The sequence below is a fragment of the Epinephelus lanceolatus genome, chromosome 11, assembly GCF_041903045.1.
Source record: "Epinephelus lanceolatus isolate andai-2023 chromosome 11, ASM4190304v1, whole genome shotgun sequence".
Lineage (NCBI taxonomy): Eukaryota > Metazoa > Chordata > Actinopteri > Perciformes > Serranidae > Epinephelus > Epinephelus lanceolatus.
In genome coordinates this window covers 36,676,712-36,704,008 of record NC_135744.1, presented here as the reverse complement: position 1 = coordinate 36,704,008, position 27,297 = coordinate 36,676,712, and the positions used below count along the sequence as shown (strand labels likewise).

The window sequence follows — 27,297 nt, the reverse complement described above, 5'->3', positions numbered from 1 at the left end:
TTCAAAATTCTGCTGTTTGCCTTCAGGTGCCTTAACGGCTTGGCACCCATCTACCACTTCGACCTGCTGGAACCCTATGTCCCTCTAAGGTCCCTCAGGTCCTCCGATCAGCTTCTCCTAGCTGTCCCTAAATCCAGGCTGAAGCTCAGGGGAAATTGAGCTTTCGCAGTGGCAGCTCCAATACTTGGAACGAGCTGCCTCTGCATGTTAGGCAAGCCCCCACTCTGCAGGTGTTTAAATCATGCCTCAAGACACATTTTTATTCTTTGGCTTTTTCAAACACAGCCTGAGTGATTGGTGTTCTTCATGTGACGCTGTGTATGTTTCTTATTTATGAGTTGTGATTGTGCGTTGTTACCTGTTTTTTTCTTTTACTTGTAAAGCACTTTGGTCTCAGCTCTGTTGTTTTAAATATGCTATATAAATAAATTGGTATGATATGGTATGGTTACACGAGTTGTTCCCAATCTTTTTACTAGGTGGCCCAATACCAAAAAGCTTCTTGTCGTTTGAAGTTCCTTGTAAGACTTATTTCTCTCTCTAAACTTCTCAAATGGTTTCTTTTATGTAGCATGGTTGTTTTGAAGCATAAGAGTTAAAAACATTTCACAAAAGAGCAAAGATTAGAGAATGTTACAGTATATAAAAACAAAAACTGTCTTCTTTTGTCCTCTCTCATTTCAGTCAGATTTATTTTGTGAGCCTTTAATCCCCATGTTAGGAACCACTGGACTAAACACCCTAAGTGTACCCACCTGTAATGCTACTTATGCACCAGTATTAACAATCTAATGATTTAAAATGCAAGAATATGTATGTCATTTTATTATAGAGTGCTTTTACTTCTGATATTTCAAGTACAGTTAGCTGATAATACTTTCATACTTATACTCAGAGATGACATTAAATGCAGTACTTTGACTTGTAATGGAGTCAAATTAGTGCCAGCCTCTAAACAGTAGCCTGTATTTTCAGGAAAACCTTTCAAAATAAAACCTGTATGCAAATAGCAGTATTGAAAACACCATGAAAGAAAACAGAAACAAGACACTATTTTAAAATCATTCCAGAATATCTTTTATTTCATCACCCTTGTCCTATTCCCCAACCACCCTCATCCCTATTGCTGCACTCAATCATTACAAGGATATGGTGCTGATTCCATTTTACAGCAGAATAGATAAATAAATAAGTACAATTCATCTCACTACACGCAAAAAGAGAGAAAAAAAATCCATTCAAACCATTGATTTAATAAATATGCTTACATCTAGCTGTCCTCATTTATGTACATCCACATTGTTTATGCTTTGGGACGGTAATCAACTTAAAAAGCCTATACATTACTTCTATGAGTAAACCCTCCAAATAAAAAGTATTATCTTGTTTAAAAGTCAATGGTGGTCCTATTTTCCTCCAGTGAGTGGAACTGATCAGCTCTGCCTACATTACAAAGCCTTGCACTAGCAGCAGTGGCAGCTGCATACAACCTGCTAGTAATGGCCACAAAGAAATACTCATCGTTTTCAAGTCAAATGCTAACGGTGCCAGCATTGCAGGGCAAACTGCATGCATTGCCCTGAGCCCTGGTTTTGCATCATCTCTTTTTTTTTTTTTTGAAGTCTTTTACCTGACATACTATTTGTGCAAGGATGGATGTAGAGAAAGCTGTGATAGAACTGACTGTAGAGCGTGAACATTGATGGTTGTTACAGTGGGCCAGTCCTTCACGTAAACAAGGAGCATGCATGCTAAACTGCCGATCGCGTCCATGTAGAGGTGACTTACTGAATGTGTGGATACATGACATGAACTGTGATTTGCATGTGGCTAAAGACATCAAGATGCTCTACATGGAGAATCGCAGACAGCAATGATTTGTAAGGCAGGAGCTGCTACTCTCTCTACCTTCATTCTGACCTCTAACATCAGGGTGAGGTTTTGGTCAAATTGCACAATGTCTGAGAGTATAATCTTTGTCAGGCCCTGCTCGGTGGCACTGCTGTCAGCAGCTTGTTCGATGAAAGGAAAATCTGTTTTCCACTGAAGATGAAGTCCATTACTTTCCCACAAGGTATCAGCAAGACATCTCCTTGAGCTACACTACACACAAAGACATCACACTTGCTGTCGTACGACTGTGGAGTTAGGTTGTGTTTGGCTGGTGGGGGGTTTAAACTGATGGAGAAGAGGGGAGAAGCGGACAGAAGGGAAGTAGGAGTGGATTGCTCAACATAAATGTGCTGATGATTTTCTGCTGCGAGGGACAGAGCGTTTGATGGTTTGTATAGGTGGGTAGCACGTAGCAATGTCTGGGAAATTTAAAATGAAATAAGAAGATAACAAATCAAAGAAACAAAGTGAAATACAATTTAGTCATATACATTCTGTTTCCATTTCAAAAAAGAAACAGCTCTGTTGGACCTCCCCTCATGTCAACTAGTAACAGCACTTTGTTTTAAGTGTCGGCAGGTTTATACTGCCCTCTGCTGAGCAACACTGCAATGTACTGATTTGTTTTTATGCAGCATGAAAAATTCACTACCATGATAATAATAATGATAACAGAAATTCTTTTAACATATGCTTTCGGGTGTATGTAGTTATTGTATTTCACTTTATTTCTTTGATTTGTTTTCATTCAGGCATTTTAAATCTTCCACAGGAGGGACAGGTTTGGCTTCTTGCTTTCCCAAAGCACGTTAAGTCTAAGGTGTCACAACTTTGTCCCACTGCAGGTCAATGGTCAAAGCAGATCAAAGATGTTTGAAGGAAAATGAGGTCTGCCGGCCTTCACATGGAGATGCTGCTGTATAGGCGGTCGATCTTCTCCTTGAAGAACTCCCTCAGCTCCGGTCTCTTAGCCTTTAGCGTCGGAGTCAGGAGGCCGTTTACAATAGAGAACATCTCGTTGTGGATGTAGATGTTCTTCACCTTTGAAAGGAAAATGGGACAGATTGGAGAAGATGTTGATGAACACCAAGGTTCCTGAGAGTCTCCACCAAGCTTCTTAGCTGATATAACTTAAAGAATAAAAGGTACACATTACTGTGATGTTACTACAGATGACACAAGTCTTAGCATTTCTCTGCTAAGGAAACAAGCACCTATGTAACTCTCTCTTTTATTCGGCTGATTTTACCTTGATTTATTTTTAATATAATGAGAGCCCATTTGCCAAAAATACAATATAAATGATTCACTACTCATTATTATTTTACCGAGAGGCTCAACTGGAGCAATTTGTGCTGTAGCTTTGAGACCAAGGTTATTACCACCGCCAAGGAGGTTCAGTTCTTGGTTCGGTTTGTTTATTTGTCAGCAGGATTATGGAAAAACATTACAGGCCCAAATTTTCATGAAATCTAGTGGAAGAATCCATAAATTTTGGACCAGATCCAAATTACAGGGCACACAATTTTTTTTTCACTTTCATTAACACCACCAGATAGGTTGTCGGATAGGTCTGCGCTCTCCAACTGCCATTCTAGTTTTACATGTTCTCTAAAAATATTAAGAAAAATACAGCTACAGCAAAAAGCAGACCAAATATTTGCTGCTTTTGCCTCAGACCCAAACATATATCGGCCCACCGACCTGTTCAAAAGAATGGAGGCCACTGGCCTTGCCCAGACGCACCAAATCTTCAAGCACTGCCTTTTTCAATTCCTGTTGACAAAAGGAGAGAGTTGTTTTCCGTAGTTCCTCGTTGCTTTCAGCTCTTATTTTTAACGGCACTTTGAAGTGCTTGAGCTGCGTGCCACCTACCGTGTTTTTACAAAGGTCCTTGTAGGTGCCAATTATGCCTTTTTTCCTGGCCCATTCAGGCATGACTTCAGGGTCAGGAACCACAATTCCTACCAAACAGGACTGAGAGCAAACACAAACATAAAAGAAAATAAGTCGGATTGTGAACTAACTCAGACATACTCTCATGGTGTCAGGAGCCACTACTTCCATTTGAAAATTAGATTAATTAAAGTGTATAGGACATTAATATGTCGTCCGTGTTTGTACCTGCAGGCTGTCTCCATGAACATAGAGCTGTGCCACAGGCTCACTCCTGATGTAGATGTTCTCGATCTTCTCAGGAGAGATGTACTCGCCCTGTGCCAACTTGAAGATGTGCTTCTTCCTGTCAATGATCTTCAGTGTGCCATTCTGCAGGAGAGGAGAGGTTGGATCAATGACAAGAGGAGGAAGCAGGATGAACGTGCGTGAAAGGTGCTCATGTAAAAACAATGCATTATGTAAAGCAAATCCTGTGTTGTATAAAATAATTCATTATTATGCCTAAATAATGGAGCTTGATGAGAGCTGTATGTACATACAGGTAACCATTTGCCGATGTCTCCGGTGTGAAGCCAGCCGTCTGGGTCCAGCGTCTCTGCCGTCCTCTCTGGGTCTTTGAGGTAGCCCTTAAACACGTTTGGTCCCTTCACACAAACCTAGATGGGTGGAAAAGGGTCGAGGTTAGAGGTGAAATATATGATACACAACACAGTGTTTTAAAAGTCAGTGCCTTTTTGTTCTTATGATGTTTTTCATTTTATGATGCTGTTATTTTCTTCATTATTTGCACCCCATGTTCAGTCCCAGATAAAAAAAAAATCTCTCCACTCAAGTAATAATTTTTAAATCTTGCTGTTTTACACACCTCATATCTGGGCTTTGTTTCTGTGCCTTGGCCTTTTAAGATATTTAAGTCAAAGCTGCGTTGTAAAATGTTAAATGAGCTTACTGTTACTTCTCTGATGTGGAAATCACGATGAACATAGAGACATACTGTATGTGTTCATGGGCATATTTTTCTTTTCTTTTTTTAATCATAGAATATAACAAAATAGAAAGAACTTTATTTATCCCTGAAGGGAAATTCAACTGTCCAGCAGCTCATAAATTAATAAATTAAAATAAAATTATATCAGGGCATACAGAAGCAGAAAGGGAACAATACTGAGAATATTAAAGTTAAGATAGAAATATCACAAGAGGATTGGCAGTCAATGCGGAAAACACGGCAGAGTTTGGCTGGAAAACTCTGATCTGTGTCTCCGCCACACCTCACATTAAGAGTAAACTATCCCAGTCACAACAGCAGTGCTGGAGACAGTGCGGACACATGAATGCCGATCACGTCCACTTTTTTTTGGTGCAATAAGGAAAGATGTAATTGATGGAAAAAATTGGTACCTGTGTAAAATTGCCAGTAATCTGAACCTCCAAGCTTTAAAAAATGGATGGACATAATCAGGGAAATCTTTCAAATGGAAAAGATGACTTTTTCCCTAAGGTCTAGTGGAGCAATATTCCCCAGCAAATGGGAGAAGTGGACTGTTTTTTTTCCCAAAGAAATTGACACAGCTTCAAGATGAATGTCTGCACAATGACACTTTCCCGTGTAGCCCCATGCAGTGTTTATGTTGTTTATGTTTTGTCTAAACATTTTAAAATACTTTAAATAAAGGAAAAGAATAAGTGCATGAACAGAAATGAAATCAAAATAAAATAAATCATGTGACTTACCTCTCCCTCTCCCTTAGAGGCAAAGTAGTTCTTCTCAGGAACATCCACCAGTTTGATGAGGTTACATGGCAGCGGAGCCCCGACGTGACCTATTCACAGGGTCAGAGCAAGCAAAATAATTAATATAATTTGTATTCTATTTCCCCTATTTGTCTCAACTCACACACATGCCTTTGTCACTGCTAACACTGACAACCTTCAGTAGTTATACATCGCACTTCTCATAACAAGTAAGTTCACATAATGTTCATATTTTTGGTAACAATCATTAAAATTATTTCAGACTAAATGTCCATCTAATTGTCCACTAAATGAAATTTAAAAGAAAGGAGGAATAAATACAAAGCTCTCATGCAGTATCAGATCTGGGCAGCAGGGGGCGATGTTAGACTTCATGTTGATGCGAGTCAACACAGCGTTATCTCACGGTGGCCAGGCTGAGGCACATGGCTCTGGCTGATTACAGTGATACAAACATGCCATTTATCTCTGTTTGTTTCAGCCATCTTAAGTCTAAAAACACATGTAGATGATATAGAATAGGGCTAGCATGGAATTAAAGGGTGGAGGCATCTGATAGTATACTTGATATGGGGAGTTTTTACATACACAGATTTTTACTGCAGTAGGTTTTCTTCTGCTACAGTCAAACAGTAGTAAATGAACAGTATATGTGCTTGAGTAGGATTTGAAACTACTCTTTTATTGTTTAATGGATGTTTCTGACTGCACAAGTTGGTACATATTATTTGTTTATTCATTTATGAATTAGGACAAACATAAATGTAAGTGTTTGTTCAGAGAGATTGGGTTGATAAAGATCACACTGTCTTCCAAACTGCAGTGACAGCTTTATGCTATGAAAGTCAAAGGTCATGACTGGGTATTTTCCACAGTAATTCTGCTTAAAAATACAACTGAGGAAAAAATGTACTTCCTTTTTTTTCACTAAAGCTGTTATTTATTTCACTGCAGAGTCATACTGTCTTGACTCATCCAAACTAAAGCCCCCAGGTTTTATAAAGACAATAAACACAAGCCAGTGAGTTGACTCACACAATACCTTACCACTACCTACATACATGCTACATTTAAAGGACAAACAAGACAATAATAACACTACAAGTAGTACTCAAATACTAGAAATTCTAAAGCTAACAAAAACTCTTACGCACAGGATAAATTGTCGTCAAATAAAATGTCTGAAGCTCCCAACTCATCACCTTCAGGTATTTATTTAGTGAATTTAATACGAGTGCTCACTGTGGTTTACCAACTGAGCCTACTTTATACAAAAGCAGTGTCCCTAAAGCTCTGCCCACACAGAGTAAACAAATGTAACTGAACAGGTGATGGCAGGTTCACGTGGCTCCCGGGAACAGCACTGTGATTTTGATGTAGTGTTATCTCATTCATATTCTTTGTATCTGTGTGTGCAGGCAGTTAAATAATAAAAACAACTGAAAGGTGCGCGTTTTGGGATATAAGAGTGGAAAGGCCCGGGGAAAAAAAGGCTGCTGGGTAATCAACGTTCATTCATTTCCATGAATAGGGCGCCATTTTGGAAAGCTAAAGTTCTCATGATGCCAGCTGGCTCCAACTCCAACAACATTTCCTTTGTTAACTGATTTATAGCTGTTTGACACATAACAAGGGAAACTCCAAGAATGCTCAAAATCTTCCATATGAATTTTTATATTCCATATAAAGACAAGACCTTATAATTAATATCTCTGCATCTCTACATTATGTGTGCTTTTGCTTAGACTGCCCAAAGAAGGCTTTAGGTATTTATATTTAGGCTTACTACTACTATATATGTGTAGAATAAATCTTCAAAAGACAGATTTAATTGCCTTCGCTAGCTGAAAATCTATGATTTAATGACTTAATCAGGCAGCTATTTATAACACAGGCACATTTATAAGCAGCTTTAAGTCTGTATAACATTCACTTGGTTATGACAGCTACTTGTCTTTTATACCCACTTGTTGATGTTGGCAATCACCTAAGCAGCAGTTATGTTAAAAATGTGGCCTAATTGCTCTATCTTCTGTGTCTGTAATTCACTTCCGCGCCTCTCCTATTTTCCCCTCCTTGATCTACTGTATACAACAGCCGCCCCCTCACTTTCGCCCTGCTTCTTTTCCACCCTGTGTCATCTATCAAGCGCCAACTGGGAGTGGAGCTGACAAGGTCCGAGCATCTGAGAGGTTACGTCATTATCTCAGCGGCTTTGACCCCGCAGTGCCGTTCAGATTTCAGAGTTCAGAGTAATAATTCTAAACTCATATCAGCGGATTCAGGGAGCAGCCGTTCCCTTATCATGTTTACATACACAGTGACCCTGATTAAACAGTATCACCGCATGGAAGCTGTTTATTTCTTACAGTCATGACTCAGCCACGTCTCTTTTAGACCTTTGAACTGAGCCTCTGGTAGAGTAAACAGGGTCAGTGACTCCTGCAGAGATCAGGATCTGTCTTCCTTTTCTGGGCCTGTTGCATAAACGCTGCCGCTCACCTGGGGTCCAGTCTCCAGGTGTGGTGAAGGTGCAGCCAGCTGTGCACTCTGTCTGGCCGTACGCCTCGTACACCTACACACAGACACAGGGGATGTTGAGAGGGTTGGGAGAGGGACACCCACATATTGTATTCATATGTGTCACTGTGTACGTGTTTTGGTGCGTATAGTATGTACATCCCACGGTGTAGCCTGTGGGGCACAGGTAATATAAAACTCCTCTTACTATAAAACAGCCTTAAAGGAATTTTAACTAGACATTAAAAGGATGCAGCTCAGGCCTCAGTGGGCGGGGGTATAAAACGAAGGTCCCATCTGCTCCTGATCAGTGTGTTACTCATATAGTCCCCCCTCCAGGTACCAGGCATGTAGCTGTGATGGTTAAGGTTCAGGTTTCAATAATCTGTTATGTGAATCAGGTTGCTCACAGTACAAAGTGCAAACACAAGTGTGGGTTTGAGTGTGTGTGTGTGTGTGTGTGTGTGTGTGTGTGTCTGACCTGGCATCCCAGAGCTGCTCTGAGAAATCCCAGGACAGAAGGCGAGGTGGGAGCCGCTCCTGTTATAATCATCCTCAGTCTTCCTCCGAGGCTGGCCTGTTCAGAGAGGAAACACATTATCTTTATTTTCTTAAAAAATGCATAATAAAAAATTTAAAAAAAGGTCCAGGAACTCATTGTTTATATTGGATTATGCCCTGAAATCATTCCACTTCTGACTGTGGGTGATGGAGTCCAAAATAAACAAATGATTATCTGCTATTATCTGAATTGTTTTGGGTACTTTACATGAGAGTTTTGTGGTTGGACATGATAAGGCATTGGTTTTTAGATATTTTTAAAGCCCTAAAAGGCAACATGCCGTCATACATTACTTCTTCACTTGCTCAAGTGATTGGCTAATGCTTTAAATCTCATGTGCAAGCACTGAAACTGGGAAAACTGCTTTTATTTCTGGAGTTGCACACATCTGGAACAAATTACAACACACGTTAAAACTTAATACAGTTGTTTCTATTGGTCAATATAAAATCATGATGACAAACTACTTCCCTCTTCAGTGTTGTCATTGTTTACTTCTTTGTTTCCTCCGTAATTAATTTCTGTGTGTGTGTCATTTTGTTTAAACTGTACTCTCTACATCATTATAAATGAGGGCATGCCATTAATGATTTCTCAGGGTTTAAAAAAGGTTTAACGAAAGAATGTGGATGAACAAAGATCCTTGTTGACACAAAAATGACGCAGCCAGTGAGAATCAAGCAGGTATACATAAACTTGTGCCAACAGGGTTTAGGCCAGACAGATAGAAATGCATGGATTGCAGTAGTGAGATGCCTACACGCAATTATAAAGGCATAGAAACTAATGACATCAGTAACAGTCAGAAATCTGGCTTTGACTTTAACTGTGCACCTTAATTATAATTAACTTCCAAACTGCACTGAGCCTTAAGGAGCATAGGCGTTTCTAGCCCATTTGTGGGGGTGCTGGAGCACCCCTAAATTGAATCCCAGCACCCCTAAAATTTGAGAGATTTTTTTTAATTTATTTTTTTTTACTGTATGTCCCTTTTTAACAAGCTAGAAAAGTGTCCACCCCATCCCTCCCACCTTTCCCCGACTCGGCTCTGAGCGCTCTATCTGCACAGAGCAATGCGCTGCCTTCCATGTGCAGTAGTGGTGTAAGTATCTGGCTTAAACCAGGATATGTGGCACATTTCTTAACTTCTACCACTCAATACCAACACATTATTATCATTACCAGTCCTCATTTTTGCTGCATTTAATCGTAGGTCACTGTTTATGTTGTCAGGTAGGAGTTAGCGGACGTTTTTTCTAGCTAGGAAACGTTCCAGGTGGTCAGTACCATTGTCCTCTGTTTGAATTTTAATGAGAGAAGCTAGCTGTTGTGTCATGTGCATGTGTTAATATTAAAGCCAAGGTGCTACTGACTAGCTAACTGACTGGATGCCCATTAACATTATAACTCCTATTATGTGTATATATTATTATAATCTTGTAGATTTCAAGCACTTTTCTTTTTTGAAGTGTATTTTTATTTATGTATTTGTATTATATAATAATGCAGAGACAAACATTGAAAAAGTCAATTACTGTTAATGTGTTAATGTTACATGTTGTGCATTGCATTTCAAATTAAAGTCCAAAAAATAAGTCCAAGGTCCATTTTTGGTATTTTTGGGACTCACTATAGGAGGCTGGTTTACTCCAGAAACATACATACTGTTTATGTGTATGTTGAGGAGCTGCTGTATTAAAATGAGTTGTCTTCCCCCAGAAATTAGGGTTACGATATGTTTCTTTTATGATTCCAATCCATTCCTCTTTTGCTGTGGCTCAGCATTTAAATAACCTTTATCAGATTTGATGGTTTAGTTGCAGACTTTCCCAAAAAGTGTTTTTCTTTCACAAATGTGGGAATGAAATTGAGTTAAAATGTACAAAACAGTAAAATTTATCTTGCCTGGCTGGGCAGCTCTCTGGGTGCTCAGCACCCCTAAACCTCTGATCCTAGAATCGCCCCTGTTAAGGAGTATATACAATACGTTGTGATAGTGATGTTGCAGGATATGACAGGCTTGTGTAACAGAAGTCCACAGTGGCGCATTGACTTCTGGCAGAGGGAAACGCTATTTACCTGAATCTTACTAAAGAAGATTTTGTCCCACAAGCTGTCGCTGCGAATGATCCCGCTGCTGACTTCAGCACCTTTTCTCTTGGCAGCGAAGTTAAGCAGCCAGCGCTTCAACGGGGTGTTAGCCTGGCTGAAGATCTGCGGAAGAGACAAAGACAAGATACATTCTATTTTTGGTTTGGGGAAGACCCTCGCATCCCTCCTCTTACATCATTCACTGTCACAAGTCACCATCTTGCAACTTAGAGGTTTTTTGTTACACAACAGGCATTTCTAAAGAAACTTCAAATGCATTACTCATGTTTGAAAACCAACACATCATTTTATCCCTTAACCGCAGCTACAGAACTGGATGGCAAGCGGCAACCAATTTCATTTGATTTACAAACCACAAACTTGTGTCAGAGCAGGTGTCAGATTCCCAGATGATACCCATTTTCACAGCAGACACTCACAATGAACTCACAAAGCTAAATTGCTTCATCGCCAGCGGGAGAAGCAAACAGCAGTTTCTTTAAAAAGCCTTTTCTTTGTCCGTTCGTCTCACCTTGTCGTACATGCGGTTGAGCAGTCGAGGCACCACAGGGAAAATGGTCGGCCGCAGGGCCTTCATGTCGTCTGGGAGGAGACGGATGTCACCCTGATAAAACCCGATCCGTCCTCCATGGCAGTACACCACAGACTGCAGAAACAGAGACACAGATTGTGAGCTTAATGCTTCTCCCTGACATAGAGTCCTACTTGTTGTTTATAGATGACATTTTTACGGCTTTACATGTCCCTGTTTATTAGTTAATCTTTTAATGGATTGCTTTCTCTGCAAATGCTAAGCACATTCTCTTTATTCTTTTTAATATAAAGCACTTTGAGCTGTGTTGCCTTCATGAAAAGTGCTACACAAAATAAGTTACCATACTGAGTGCTACCTGCTCATCAGGTAAGCATTCACATGCACACCAACAGCAATCATTTGAGGTTCAGTATCTTGCCCAGAGACCTGTTGACTGGAGGAACTGGAGGTCAAACCTAAGCAGCCATATTAACACCACACTAGTAACTGTGCTACACTGGATAAGAGATCACAAACAGGTAAATTACTGATAAACTTACAAGCACTTGTTGGGCTCTCAAGTGAAATACCAGTGTGTATCAGTCATCAGTGATACACACACTCCAACGCTTTCAGATCTCATCTCACTGAACAAAAACAGGAACCTTACTTGTTTGCAAATGATGTTTCAACCATTTTTTTTGTACATGGTCAAAATCTAATACAGTACCGTCTTTTTATCAAAGTAAAGTCTTAATCTAACCTAATAACTTCAGCTTGAAGTAAAAAGAATGTGGCTTAAAATAAAATTACTCAGTTAAGTACAGCTACCTCTGGGGGGGAAGAAATATGAGTGGTGCTGCTGATTACAACTCTGACTCAAATCAACATCTAATGAATCAGAGATTAATAAAAACGATGTGCAGGGTGAACATTTTGCTGCAACTTGAACTGTTGGGGATTGATGTACAAACCCACAAGTGCAAGTAAGCAAATACAAAACACACACGTACAGATTGTGTCAGACTGAATATGGACGTAACTCAGTGCACATCCTTTTGTTGTCAAGTGGCTGTGAAACACGCACTGTATGTGACCTTGTTCCCGTCTGAGGACACAACGAAGCTGAGTGTCTGACCGCTTTTTTTTTTTTTTTTTGCCTTTCATTGAGACATCGCTGGTGTCAGAAATGGAGAGGTGGTGTGCGTGTGTGTGAGACTCTTGAGCTTGCTTCAGTGGTGTGATCTGATGCTCTGCTTTCTGGGGAAGTTAGGTGGTTTCCTGTGTCTGAGTCCCACGGCTCTGACAAACTGCCTGCACCCTGCAGGCAAACAAACTAGGCTCGTTCAACCTGATGTAACATGATTGGCTGCCTAATATACAACTGGCACATGACAACCACGTGAGAAGATGCACACATATGTATACTTGATGATCCACTTAATTAAATAACAATACTCAAAATTTAGTATTAAAAAGGTCTGGCAGGACTCATTTAAACAGACAAAAATGCATCCCAGCACAAATTCCTCCAGTTGTTTAATGTTTGGTATCACATTTAATGTAACAGCAAAAAAACAGCAATGAAAAGCAGTCTAAGCAAGCACACAGACTTCGACTGACAGATTTTGGCTTAACAGTGAACAACCTCCACTTACTGTCACTCTGTGTGAGGCCTGGAGGGTAACGGTTCAATTTGCTGTCAACATTTGCGCACAACCTAGAAACAGCTGGCGTGTAACGCAGTGGATTAAGCTACCACAGCTACTGGTATGTGTCTGACTTCATATAAACAGTTCTGTTACACCAAGGAACACACTTTCCTGTCTTAGAGCATTTTTGAAAACGTGCTCTTCATTTGTTCTCAGCAGGGCAAATTAAAATGGCTGCAACTCCAAGCTGATCAAACTACAAATGCATCTGGCTATGATGATACCAACAAAAAACCCCAGGAAAAGCATGAATGGGTGCACCACAGGGCTGCTAACGGCCCAGCGGATGGCTCCTGTGTACTTTTACGTGATGGGATATTAATGTAAGAGACAGGACAGGTGACTAAGCAGCAGACACAAACCCCAAGGGTCCCTTAAATAATCTGATGTAACCTTCACTGATTATTTCTGTGTTTGATGTGGATGTCACTGCGCATGTGTGTGTGATTTCTTCTGTCCCACAGGAACCATTGACCTCGCCAGGGTGGGAAGACGGGGAAAATCCACCAACAAAGGCATATTTTGTCATCCTGTAGGTCTTCATAGTTTTGTTTGGAAACTGGAAATATCCCTTTGGCAGCTGTCCTGGATGATACATGGAATTACGTACAGCTTTGCTTTCTGACTAAAACTGAAACTTAAAAAAAAGAAAAGAAAAGAAAAGTTGTCTTCCACAGCTGAACAGTGGACTTTTTGTAAAATTCAGGCACTGTAAAGACAGACGCTCTCACTACTGTGCCCCTCAGTCCAAATGATCCACCAAAAACTGGAGGACAGCAAGAACACCCTTAAATATTCCAGTTTTGGTTAAAAAATATAGCCGGAGGTACAGAAGAAAATAAATCTGATCAGCTGCAGGTAAACTCAGCTGTTACAGTAAATGGGTTCCTGCAGTGTATGTAGATATGTTATCTGATAACAGTGTGCATAGAAGAGTGAGTGTGTGTGCTTCTGTCAGCTAGAAATGATGCAACACACACACCAGTGGCATTCATCGGCAGAGCTGGAAAACGAAACTTAAGGAAAGGAGAGGGAAAATGAGCACAGAGCCTCTCCCTCCCTCCCTCCCTTTCTCTCTCCCTCCCTCCCTGCCTCCCACTCTCTCTCCCTCCCACTCACTAAACAATCTCAAATTAACGCCCACCTTCAAAGTCACATCCGATCTCTGCCCCCGCCACACTCCTCACATCCTAACACATAACTGCTTTATTCCTGTAGTTAAGGACCTAAGCTCAGCCCAGTTACCTCGATGAGCCTCTCGAACATGTGAGCCAGTGGCAGGAAGGAAATGAGGCAATCATCTTGGTTGGGAAAGATAACTTTCTACAGGAGACAGAAACAGGAAAGAATCAGATGACCTTAAAATTATTTTGCAACACAAACACTTTATGAAAACTAGAAGCTGCAGGGTAAGTAAAAACACGATAAAACTAGACTGATGAATAACTTGATGAAATCATCTCCACTGACTGAGTGATGTCTGGGGGACTGCTTTAAAAGATTTCCCAGGAAAGGGACAATAGAAGACAATGTCACTCACATCTGTTACTTTGAGGAAGCCGGAGAAATCTGCCACCACATTCCCATGGGTGAGCATGACTCCTTTTGGGTTTCCTGTTTAAGCAGACAGAAAACACACACACACACACAATGAAGTGACATTGCCCTCAACATGGTGAGGTCATGCAGGGAATCAGACAAGGAATAGCAAACCTCGGTTCTACAGAAATTCCTTTGAATATTATTCTTGGAACCTGGGAATGATTTGTCTTTACATGCTGTTAAGTAGTATACAATCAGGTGTGATACTAAAAGTCAGCAGCGGAAGGTGGTTAGCATGGGCCCCAGTGATAAGGCGCGCGCACACACACACCACTGCAACTGTTTTTAAATAAGTGACAGGAATCTAATTTAGGGACTTTTGCGACCTCTTCCTCCTGTTTGTTTCTCTCTTGTCCTTTCTTACTGCCACTTTTATGTTTGATCAAACAGAGAATTGACACTAGGCAACATAAACATGCACCCAACAACCATCATTGCATACCTGTATATGACAAAAATATCAATAAGCAGGCACGCCATCGGGGGGGTCACGGGGTACAGACTACCCCGGCCCAAGGCCAAGGGCGGGCCCATGAAAAAGTCTATGGTTAACCCTTCAATTAGATTAAATACAACAGTTTATTTATGAACTTATAACACTGACAATACAAGTTATATGCATTTACATGCATCGCAGATATGTGAAATGGTGTGGTCCAACCTATATGGATCAGGTGCACGATGTGTGCAATCATGACAGAGGTGGGTTTATATTTTTGAGGTCATACAGCCTGTTACAAATGGTACCATTTTTAATTTAACATGAGTTCTTCTTTGAACACAGGTGTAGTTTGCGAATCTTTCACAAAGCCCGTGTCAACCCCGTCTACGGCCTGCGCTGTCTATATTTACACATCTGCTCAACACAGAGACATACTGTAGGCTGTAGGCTGTCAACTGCAGTGGGGGAGCAAAATTTAGAATATAATTCAATTCAGTAGATCAGCTTTCCAAAATGAGACATGACCTCTTGAAATTGTTTCACCCTCTTTAATTCTGTCTTTTATTTGCACACTTTAAAACCTGCACTGAGGGCCAACAGCAGGTGTGGTCCAGCTGTGCACACATACTGTACATAATGTGTATATGTGTTGTCTATCTGTTGTAAAGACTGCTAAATTATTATTGCCAAAATGAATTACTAATTTAATCCTATTCACATGGGTGGATTATGAGACAATGGGCCCCTCGGGTGGAGGTCTTTGAGGTCGTTTTGTGTCTTTTTTGGTTGTTCTGTGTGTCTTTGCATCTCTTTGTGATCTTTCTTTGCCTCCTTGTGGTACTTTTGAGTCTCTTCCTGGTCGGTAATTTCAGTAACACTTTGCAGACGACGGCTGGGGGGGCCCTGAAACTTTGGGCCACTGGGCCTGTGCCCGATAGGCCTGTTGAGTAATCCATCCATGCCTGTAAAGTATCAAAATTTAGGAATATTGATTGTTTGCCTCTAAAATCTTTAAATACACAGTCAAATAAATGTTTACTTGAATTACCAGACTGTGTTTTGAAGCCATGTGCCACCATTACTTCAGGTGAAAATTTAGAAATCAAAAGAAATGTCACAATGTCACAATTTAAAAAAAGCTCTTTTCCCATGAAGAAGGAAATCCCTTAATCATGTCTTTCTCAAGTGTTTGGCAATTCCTACAGCAGCCTAAAATTAACAGATTTGTTCCCACTTGCTGTAATGTAACTGCATTGCTCAGTCTTTTCTATACACACACAGTCTATGAAGCAATGACTCTTCAACAAAACGTTCCTCTTTCCAGACACATCATCTGACTACCGCAGCTGTGAACAATGTTGTTTTAAGCTCAGAGCTGAATAGATGTCGCAATAAAGACGAAGGGAATTCTCAAGAAATGGAGAGAGGTGTGTGGAAATTTAACTCTATGTTGGAGTGGCTACATGCCTTACTTAAAGCCAGCAGGTGTCAGCATTTTCAGAGTCTCACAGAGCTGTGGCTGGTGTCATATGTAAACTGACACCAGTGCGTCCTGACATGAACTGGCATTTGCTCTGGTCTGATGGTTGTAGGATAAGACCTCCCGAAAAACAAGCGGCACTTCTTCATTCACTCTAATGTGTATTCCTGGCATGCTGGGGAATCCGGAGTGGACATTTATATAATGAAAAGAGGGCGCAAGTTCACTCTGCTGCTGTGAAGAAGCTGGAGTCATTTACAGTAAATGCCTGTCATCTTGTCTCCCCCTCCAGTAGAGTGTTTGCTTCACCTCAAAATCTCAGCCATCAGAGAGCTCCCCTGTTGTAAATGTGCATTTTAATGTGGTTTACTTTTGTTTTATGTTTTTCTTGACAAAGAAAATCAAAATGTATTACACAGAAATGACCGTACACTGCATTTAATGTATTATACAAATGAAGTTCTTTGACATTCCCTCCAAACTCTTGTCTTTATCATGAGATCCAAACCTTGAGAAAATGCACACGCTTAAAGCATTTACAGTGTTTGCATACGCTTAGTTTTATTAGTATCAATCAAACGTTTGCACACAACAGCGTCACGGGAGCTTTTATCTTTGGCGTGGGTGATCCCAGGGTGGTCCCAGTTTGAGCTGGCAAACTGCCTTAACCAAATAGTGTCAGTGTACCCGGTGTCCACTGAGTCACATGGGATCAACAGCTAGGAAGCAGAGGGAAGTGACTGATGTCGCAGCCAACACACAATGTTATCAGTAAATGACTTGATTGGTGTCTCCGCTTGGACTTTTCAACTCAGCAATCTCAATACAAAATAAATGTTATGAAAGGAACATGTGTGTCATCAGCAGGTTGTCCTGTCCAACCTTTACCTAACAATGCGGAATAAGTGTGTTATTGGTTACCTCGGCAGCTCTGCAGTGTTATATGTATTCACAAAATCTTGTTTAACTATGTGTTATAACTTAAAATACATAACCGACACACAGAACAAAGATTATATTTGATTATGAGTCAGAGAGCACATTACTGTTTGACTAGAATTTAGGGCAGCAGGATCAGATCAGTGAGCGCTGTGCAGCAGGAAGTAAGCCGAAAACACCAAAACATTGCTCGGACTGACATCAGCGAGGGAAACCTTGTTAAAGGTGTGGTGTCAGCTAATTATACTGGGGCATACTATGTTGTGTGGCTTGGCATGGTGCCAAATAAGGTATGTTTGGCATGGGGATGGACACAGATCATCACAGGGAAGTACTTTAACAGAAGCACAAAATAAAGATTTTCATCCAAATACTGCATTTTCATATACTTTATGAACCAAATCTAAATTTGCTTTAAATGTAAAATGATACTGATAGCATTGTCAGCCACTTAGCCCCTGTATGATGCATTGCTCATGTTCCTGAATAACTCAGCCCCGAACACAAATAACACATGCTTTACACACTGTTTACACAATGTTTACCTGTGGTTCCACTGGTGAAACACACAATGGACAGGTCGTCTGGTGCTGGTGGCTGTGGAGACAAAATGGTATCATACAGACCATTAGATTTACTTATTACTTATCATTAGACAAACTTCTACTTGCACCGACACCAGTCACTATAAGGAATGTTAAATGCTTATACTGTACGTAGATACATGCCGCGTTTATAGTCATTGGCTCTGGCTCCTTCCCACTATCATAATTTGAATAGTAGTATGTGGTTGGTTCATGGGTAAGGTGCCAAAAAGCTGTCAGCAATAATGTTTATTTAATGTGTTTAATGCAGTCACTGTTTAAAGCGTTTCTCTTCCTGATTTTCAGCCCAGTAGCCACAGGATTGGGGCTAAATTGTGTTTGATTTGTGAACTCTGGCAAAATGTAAATGAAACCATACAATTTATTGTTACAAATTTTTATTTTGGACAGAACCACAAATGCAAAAGCTTTCAGCAGCACAGTGTTATGTATTTATTGATAAGAGAATGTCACCAGTTCAATTACATGTGCTGATAATCAAAATTCGTATTTACACCAAAAATAAGTGAGTTATCGTATTTACAGTCAAGACAGGACAAAGAGGCTACAGTCATGCTAGTGGCTCTGCGAGGCTGTACTTAGGCACAGGTGTCCTTTGAGCTAAATGCTAACGTCAGCATGCTAACCGCTAACATGCTCATAATGACACATGCTGATGTTTATAATGTTTAGCTACCATGTTCATCATCTTACTTTAGCATGTTAGCATGCTAGTAATGTGCTAACGAACCAAAAAGTGTGACCAACCAACAGGCTGACATTGCCAGAGCCATGCCGCTAGTGTTGCTAAAAATGTTTTACCTTCCTCTATGTATAGTGAAACCTTGAATTAGTACTTACTACAGGTTTTCTGTGGTGCTCTCTGCCCAGAGCCTGTAAGAGAAACACATGAAAATAACTATTACAAGTGGACTTGACACTTTTTATGCATAAATGACATTAAACAAGTATATTATCAGACACATTTTTTGTGACTCTTTAAGATTATTTTATGTCTCTCTGAAGTAATTTTGTTCCTTCCTAAGGTCATTTTGTGATTCTTTGAGGTCATTTTGGGTCTCTGAGGTAAATTTGTGTCTTTTTTGGTCATTTTGTGTCTCTTTGACGTCATTTTGTGATTTTTTGAGTACATTTTGTGTCTTTAGGGTTATTTTGTTGTTGTTTTTTGTCATTATGTGTTTCTTTGAGGTCATTTTGGGTCTCTTTGAGGTAAATTTGTGTCTTTTTTGGTCATTTTATGTCTCTCTGAAGTCATTTTGTGATTCTTTGAGGTCATTTAGTGTCTTTAGGGTTATTTTGATGTTTTTTTGGTCATTATGTTTCTTTGAGGTCATTTTGGGTCTCTTTGAGGTAAATTTGTGTCTTTTTTGGTCTTTTTATGTCTCTCTGAAGTCATTTTGTGATTCTTTGAGGTCATTTTGTGTCTTTAGGGTTATTTTGATGTTTTTTTGGTTATTATGTGTTTCTTTGAGGTAATTCTGGGTCTCTTTGAGGTACATTTGTGTCTTTTCTGGTAATTTTGGGTGTCGTTGAGATAATTTTATGTCTCTCTGAGGTAATTTGTTCCTCACTGAAGTCATTTTGTGATTCTTTGAGGTCATTTAGGATCTTTAGGATCATTTTCAGGGGGAGTTTGGTCGTTAATTGTCTCTTTGAGGTAATTTCTATTTGTGGTTGTTTTGCCTCTTTTTTTGTATTTATTTTGTGTATAATTACAGTTTGTTTGCATCTCTTTGTGGTCATGTTCAGTCTCTTCTTGATCTGTACATGTTAATTTGAGTGACATTTTGCAGGTGAAGGCCCCTAACAACTGGGCCCCTGAGTGCGTGCCTGGTACCATTCAGTAATCCATCCATGATCAGACATATCTTTATTGTTATTTTACCATGACTCCTTAAATAATTAGTGTCCTCTGAGTTCTATCACTTCATTTTCTAAACCAAAGACAGAGGTCAAAGTATGGTTCCATGTTGGTGGAAAACAGATATGCTTTCGTGCATCCGCCTGCATGTGCTGAAATGTGTGATTGCAAGTCAGCGTCGAGCCGCACTTGCAATAAGTCCTCTCATTTCTTTGAAGCCACCTGGTAAACCTGATTACCTGGATGTCTGTCAAATCGGCACAGTTTAGACGCACCCATTAAAGCTGATCATGACAGAAAAATGACAGTTATGCACAGATGTGACTGCCAGCTACTTTCCTGTGGCTCAACTCACTGGAACTTCCTCACAGGGCAATAAAACCTGTTTATTTTATTTGAGCATGCAAAATGTTTTCTCCCTTCTCTCGCTCTTTGTTTTTATGATGTGTTCAGAGAGAACGAAAGGAATCTGCATCTATCTTTTGCCGGCCGTTGTGATGGACGCTAATCTGATCTGCTGGACCAGTTTCACATGTCAGTTTGTTGTGATTGTTCTAATGAAGCATTAACAGTCACAGGAATGAAAAGAGCAGTGTAGTTACTGTAAATGCCTGGCTCAGACATGGAAGCATAACAAAACATGATGGTGGATTGGTTTTGTGCTCATTTTTGTGAACTGCCCCATTTGTCAGATTCTGCAGAGCCACAGAGGAGCAGATAAAGATCTTACTAACATGCCAGAAAAAACACCGTAGTATTTGATCGTGTACAGACCAAATCTAAACATCAGTTTGTTTAGACTGGCTGTTTGTGGAATTTCAACTCTTGATGGCATTGCTGCAGTTTACAAGATGGATGCGAAAACTGTGCAGTAATGTAGCCCTACACAGCATATGTTTAATTAGGCCGAATTTGCTGGTCTATGATTATCAATCAACAGAGTTAAAAGATAAACAAATATAAAATTTTCCAGTGTCAATAATGTCAATAATGTCAACTGTAAATATTAAAAGACCAAAGTGTTGGCCTGATGAAGCCTTAGATCTCCACTGCTGTCCAGAAACACAACAAAGAGCCATACTGTTGTACTGTTGTAAAATATGTAAATGTAGCGAGGCAAAACGCCAAATGAGAGTGAATGTGGAGTTGGCTTCAACATGCAATTTCGCTGGCGAGCGTCTTTACAAACAGTAACGACAATCCTGCATGGTATACTTTAAAGTATTTTTAGACATTTCTACATTACATGGAACCTTGTTCAACTGCATTTTGATGACTGTATCTCAACATGTTTTAATTTGTGCCTGATCTCCTGCTGTAGAAATGCAGTTTAAAAAACTGAACTGTTTTATTGTGCAGATGTACAAGGGAGATGCTACCACAGCAATGGTGACCTGTTTTGTGTCCTCTAGCAGCCATATTGGAGGTAATAAGCTCCTGGACAACAGCAACAACAAATACTGATTGCATTTATGGACATATAATAATTTAAATAATTCCAGATATTACATATTGTAGGGATGCACCGAATATTCGGTAACTGAATATATTCGGCTGAATATTGCAAAAAAAACACACATTGGGTATTCGGTGGAATAACTGAAAAGCAAGGCCGAATAATAGCAGCGTGTTTTGATGACGCAATCAAACAGCGTGCAGTAACGAACGGAGTAAAATGTCAGCAGTGTGGCGATATTTCAAAGTGTTGGAGAGTGATAAAAGAAAATTGGTTTGCAAAGAATGTAATACTGAACTATCTAGAGTAGTGTTGCAGGGTATACTGGTACCAACGGCAGACCGCGGTACTGAAACACCACCTTACATATGACACCATAATGTTAGAGTACCGTAGTACTACTGTACCTCACGGTACCAGTACTGTGGGTTAAGTTCAAAGTCCAATCGCAAGAGGGTGAGTGTCCATGCGCCGTCCAATAACGGCGCACGCTGGCCACCTGGCACTCAATATGCTGCTGCAGTGGTTTGTTTTCCAATACATTTCACGTATTAGCTGAGCTATTGAGTATCTTTGAGCAGTGAAATTTATTATTAATTTATTTTTACTTGTAGGCTAGATTTGTTTATATATGCTACAGTGATTTGTTTTCCACTACAGAGCTCTACGGTGCGAGCATTGTACTCGCATTTGCGACTAAAAATAGTTTTGTGCGAGCAAAAGAAATCATTCAGCACGCTGTGTGAGTACAGATTTCAACCAGCAGCACAAACGAAAGGGGAATCCTGCTGGTTGTGGGTTGAACGGGGGTCACAGACACAGACAGGAATACGTATTCCTGTCAAATATGGCGGCCATAGTGCTCCGCAGCGCAAGATAACGGCTTACCGGCGACGGAGAAGCCCAGCTCAAGGTCCAATAATTTCCTCTTCGTTGGTGTCATGACTGCCCAGAAGTACCTGGACAGCCGAGCTGTGGCGGCACACAGTATGTGGTGTGTCAGAGGAGAAACGAGCCGTTCACATTTCTCTCTTTGCGGCAGGTAACGGTCCACAAACCTCACCGCACTTTAGGGACTGTTCTTAACTTGTCAGGGGAGGAGGGTGGCTGGTTGATTTTTATTTTATTTATTTATTTTATTTTGATCCCCCCTATGTTAATCACTCATTGATGCTGTTTTTGAAGTATGAATAAGTCAATAAGTAATTTATTCCATTAAAATATCATTGATGTATTATAGAAAAGTGATTTATCTTTTTATAAATGACAAAAGGTACATCTGCCTCATTTTCGCTGTGGTATCGTGATACTACTCAGAACCATGATACTTTCACTGGTATCGTACCGTGGGTCCCAATTTTGGTACCGTGACAACACTAATCTGGAGGGGGTTCATCTGCAAAAACTAATGAAAAACTAAACAACGGTATTCGGCCAAGCGTTTAATTTTATTCAGCTTCGGCCACAAATTTTCATTTCGGTGCATCTCTAACATATTGAGTTTAGATGAAGCTAGAGTGCAGCAAACTTTGAAAATACACCCGGCTGTAACCATGTCATACCTCAACTTCCTGAATGGCCTGAATGTGGACACCGCAGCTCTTGCCGTGCTCCACGAGGGCGGAGTCAAAGTCATCCATCAGGATGATTCTTTGCAGACCCGGAGTCTCCTTCCGCTCCACGTTCTCCAGAAGCACCTGAGCTTTCTCCACTTTGTCACAGATGACCGTGGAGATGTCAGCTGAAACGACACAAGCACACAAGAGCACATGCACCCTTGTGTGAATATCAGCAGAATAAGAAAACGAAAAGGAACAAAACAGAACAAAAAGGCACAGAGGTGGAGGGGGGAATTCAGCTGAAATTTGCGGTCAGTTCAATACAAAATCAGGTCTGCATGAGCTGTGTTTATAAGGTCAGTGACTCAGAAGCTCCCCTGTTTGTGTATCATGGCTGAGCTGACAACGCTGCTCTCACTCACCAGTGAGGGGAGCTGCACTGCTAAAGCTACTGCTTGAGTTAGTCACTGATATGCATAGTTGTAGATTTCACAGGGGGCGCAGTAGACACGTACACCTCAATATTCAGAACATGTGCATTTGTCACCCCAATAAAAACATGAAAGTAGCAGAGGATGTTCATTTTGACAAAATTAAAGACATTTACACCAGAAACTGATGCAGAAAACACACAAAGTGTTGCAAAAAAATCCACCAGAATGCAGAAAATGATGTGCTGATGCGTTCATATGTGTCCCTCCCAATGTTGAAATGCCCTACACCCTTGCTGATGTGAGTTGCTGTTTCAGAAAGTACAGACACAAGCTGTATCTGTGAGTAAAAAAACTCTTAAATAAACATTTGCTGCGGGGTATGTAGTTTATTTTTTCAAAAGGGAGAAGTTTGTTGTATTTAGCCTACAAAACTTTGCAGGGCGAGAAGACACTGTCACTCCTGAATACTGAAGCACGGCTGCTAGTTGGCATTTGTATGAGGAGTATGACTGTGGGTGTCCTTACCAGTGTTAATGATGAACCGTATGGCATCTGGACCCAGTGTGTCATACAGGGGAACCACCACCATGGAGTAAGTGTAGCAAGCTAGCTCTGAGATGATCCACTGAAATAACACACAAGTCAGGGGTCAAAGGTCAGGGGTTAGAGTTCATTCAAAACACATACTCCTATATTTATATTACATTTTATGGTCTAAAAAAGCAACAGAAATACAAAGAGGATCTCAATGTGAAGAAACTAACACAAGAGTGTACAGCTTTTGAGTGTGCATGTGTTTGTGTTTACATTAGTGGTCTGTGTGAATGAAACCATCTGTAAAACAGTTTCTATGTTGCCTGGCTGATACAGTGAAGACAGAGGCTGTGAGAAACAGAGTCGAGGAGATAGAGCGAGAAAGACAGAACGACAAGTAAAGATTGAGAGATTGAGACAAAGAGTGAGAATCACCTCTGGCCTGTTTTGTGCGAACACTCCAATGAACTGGTTGGGGTTGGGCTGGCAGCCCTGGTGCAGAAGGCCTGAGCCCAGATGCTCAGCCCGGGCTGTCACCTGCGGAGTAGGAAGACGGGACAACAGCTGATTAGACCAGGTGGAACAAAACAAATGCTGAGCTGATCTTCTAGACTTCTTGAACAACACATATTTTGTCACCTCTTTTTGCTTTTCAATTTTTCGGGAAGCAATTATAGAAGCAGAAATGCTCCCGTATGTTCAGGGTTTGAGTGTGGGCTTTATTTGTTACCACGCCTCAGCTATAAATAACAATAACAATCAAAGATCATCTCCTCAGTGTTAAGCCCACTTTTAAAACATCCGTGGGTTTCATTTCTGGAGAAAAGAATGACCTTCTATTGTGTAAACTGTTGAATTCACAAACTCTAATTTCCATGAGTTACTGTGATTGTGAAAGACATCAGAGAAAACAGGATGTATGTCACTGTGCCAAAACGGGAAAGAAAGTTGCCAGACAAGAATGTGCCACCCACGTCTCCCCGGAAATTTTGCACACTATTTTTCCAACCTGGACTTGTCTGGCTTTACTGGGAATTACAGTGAAATGATGACTTCACAAAAACAAAACTTCCACCCACCTCTCTCTTGTCAAGTAACATGGTGTCATTAATAAATGTCTAAGGTTGCATAATTGATTGCATAAGTGATGATTTTTACATCACTTGTCTGGATGAAATTCCCCTTCAAGCTTTTCCCAAAAGATCACATTGAGTCTTGTTCTAAAATTCCCAAAACACACTATCTGTCTCATGTAGGAGAAGCTAGCATAAGCTGTAACAAAGCCTGCAGATTTCATACATTATCAGTGTTGCTGCGGCACAGAAGGGCAATGATTCCTAACAATACTCTAAAGCCAGTGTGGCAGGATAGTGATCTGACACCCAGACAGATCTGACTTCTCAATAAGTTACCAGCACTCCCACACTTTTCTAGGCTGGCAGTGATCTATATATAGCAGTGTCTGCAGTTCATCAGTGGGCTGTCGTGGCAGCACCAGGCTTGGTTGCTTGGCAGATTTGGTGCCACAAAGCCTGTGTGGTGCACAGGTTGCAAAACTACACCTGTTACAGTTACTTAAACGGACTGAATGGGAAGATTATAGCTCATTAAATGTCTTTACAAAGCTGTTTTCTAGGATGTGGAAAATACCATTTGTATCTTACACAGATTTTTTTTTACCATGGCAAAGACATATGATAATGTCTCTCTCTCTCCCACTCCCCACTGTACCTGTCATTGTGACAAAGATAGCACTGACCTCTTTGTAGGATATCCATTTGTAAGGCTGGTTAGGGAGCCGGGAGCCTAGGCAAGGTCCATCACCTGTTGAACACACAGTGACACAACATTTTACAATTCAGACACCACTTTGATGTAAAAGTTTTCCAGGTGGGCCGAGCATTACACTTCAAAACACATGACCCAAACACTATCAGCAGGGTAATTCAGAAGACTTTTCTGTGATTGGTCAACAGTAGAATGAACAGTCCTGATGTCACAGAGTCAAACCATCCATGGTTTAAGCTGCTGTAATGTGTGAATTTCCCCAGTGTGGGATTAATAAAGTTTTATCTTATTTTACCATCTGATCTTAAAACAGACTTTAAAAGGCTGTAATCGCTTTGTTTTATAATAACAATGATTCAAATGACAATGTAAGAACTATGTGAGCGGGGTCACTCATAGCTTCAAAGAATTATTTATAACCCAAATCTGCAGCTCCTCTTGTTTGTACAGAGCTTTACAGTGAGTTTCAGATCATTGTTTAGCTGTCCTGCTCACACCTTCACTGTTTTGGTTCACTCTCACTGCTCTCACGGCGTAGATTTCTGCAGCAGGCACCTTTAAAAACCTACTACACATCATCTGCTCAGCACCAAACAGCAGTCAGACAGTTAGTGACTAGATGGTGAGTGTTGTGAAGCATTTAGCAGCTAAAGAGCTGGATATATATATATTTTTGATGAGTTGTTGGCACCCAAAAACAGGGCTAACAGCAGAGTGAATATTGGATTTACATTCATCAGGTGGACACAAGCGCAACTCTGAATGACTGATAATATATTGCTGGATATTAAGATATGCAATTTGCTAACAAGTCCACCAAAAATGGCATAAAGCTTAAAGATGAATATCATAAGGGGCGTCGGTGGCGTGGTGGATGTGCCGGCGCCCCATGTAAAGAGGCGATGCCTCGCTGCAGCGGTCGCAGGTTCGACTCCGGCTTGCAACCCTTTGCTGCATGTCAACCCCCACTCTCTCTCTCACGCCATTTCAATCTGTCCTGTCCATTAAAGGCAAAAAGCCCAAAAAATAATCTTTTAAAAAAAAGAAGAAGAAAAAAAAAATGAATATCATAAAACAAAGTTTTCTATATCCAAATGTTTGACTTATGCTCATGGGATATCCTCTAGCTTGAGTACTAAATCATTCACTTTAATAAGGCACTGTTTTATGCACTAGAAATATAACTGACACTAGTCTAAATATGGCAACACTTAGTAAAAAAAATCTCCTTATGAACTACAATAAATGAGTCACCTCTGAAGATGAAGCCCAGCAGGGAGCGGCGTGGATGAAGTGCCAATAAGTGGGAATATCTCTGCATTGTGAGTCAGTCACTTAGTCACTTTATACTCCCTGGCTATGAGCCCTGATGCTGCTACCATTAGCAACGCTGTCCATCACCCTGGCAACCAGAGGATTCATTTTACCTCCAGCATCAGGTTTGTTCATGCTGTCGTCAAATAAGATACGTACAGAATCGCAGTGTGTGTGTACTGTGCATCTAGCAGTCTGACAGCTTCTGTGTGATGACAAAATAGGTGAGATCACACACACTGGAAGGCCCTGATAAGCATTTATGTATTTGTAAATGTGTCTCACTTTTGGCTCATTTTTATATTTTTATAAATGA

The 27,297-nt window shown here is 40.5% G+C and overlaps 1 protein-coding gene across 3 annotated transcripts in view; it reads right to left on the bottom strand.

Annotated features, from left to right (window-relative positions):
• Positions 1-1,600: 1,600 nt before the first annotated feature.
• The window catches only part of acsl6 (acyl-CoA synthetase long chain family member 6), a 51,438-nt gene continuing 25,741 nt past the window's right edge, over positions 1,601-27,297 (bottom strand). For all 3 annotated transcript variants that reach the window (XM_078172582.1, XM_033649682.2, XM_078172581.1), the window contains exons 4-21: positions 25,639-25,703; positions 24,315-24,416; positions 23,871-23,970; positions 22,915-23,093; positions 18,876-18,908; positions 17,976-18,027; positions 14,508-14,581; positions 14,213-14,290; positions 11,253-11,387; positions 10,709-10,843; positions 8,549-8,644; positions 8,050-8,122; positions 5,527-5,615; positions 4,332-4,448; positions 4,018-4,161; positions 3,769-3,870; positions 3,598-3,669; positions 1,601-2,934 (exon numbers count right to left, since the gene is read on the bottom strand). In XM_078172582.1, the coding sequence (XP_078028708.1) occupies positions 2,794-2,934; positions 3,598-3,669; positions 3,769-3,870; positions 4,018-4,161; positions 4,332-4,448; positions 5,527-5,615; positions 8,050-8,122; positions 8,549-8,644; positions 10,709-10,843; positions 11,253-11,387; positions 14,213-14,290; positions 14,508-14,581; positions 17,976-18,027; positions 18,876-18,908; positions 22,915-23,093; positions 23,871-23,970; positions 24,315-24,416; positions 25,639-25,703 (1,787 nt within the window). In that variant the 3' untranslated portion in view covers positions 1,601-2,793. The remainder of the gene's footprint in view (positions 2,935-3,597; positions 3,670-3,768; positions 3,871-4,017; positions 4,162-4,331; positions 4,449-5,526; positions 5,616-8,049; positions 8,123-8,548; positions 8,645-10,708; positions 10,844-11,252; positions 11,388-14,212; positions 14,291-14,507; positions 14,582-17,975; positions 18,028-18,875; positions 18,909-22,914; positions 23,094-23,870; positions 23,971-24,314; positions 24,417-25,638; positions 25,704-27,297) is intronic.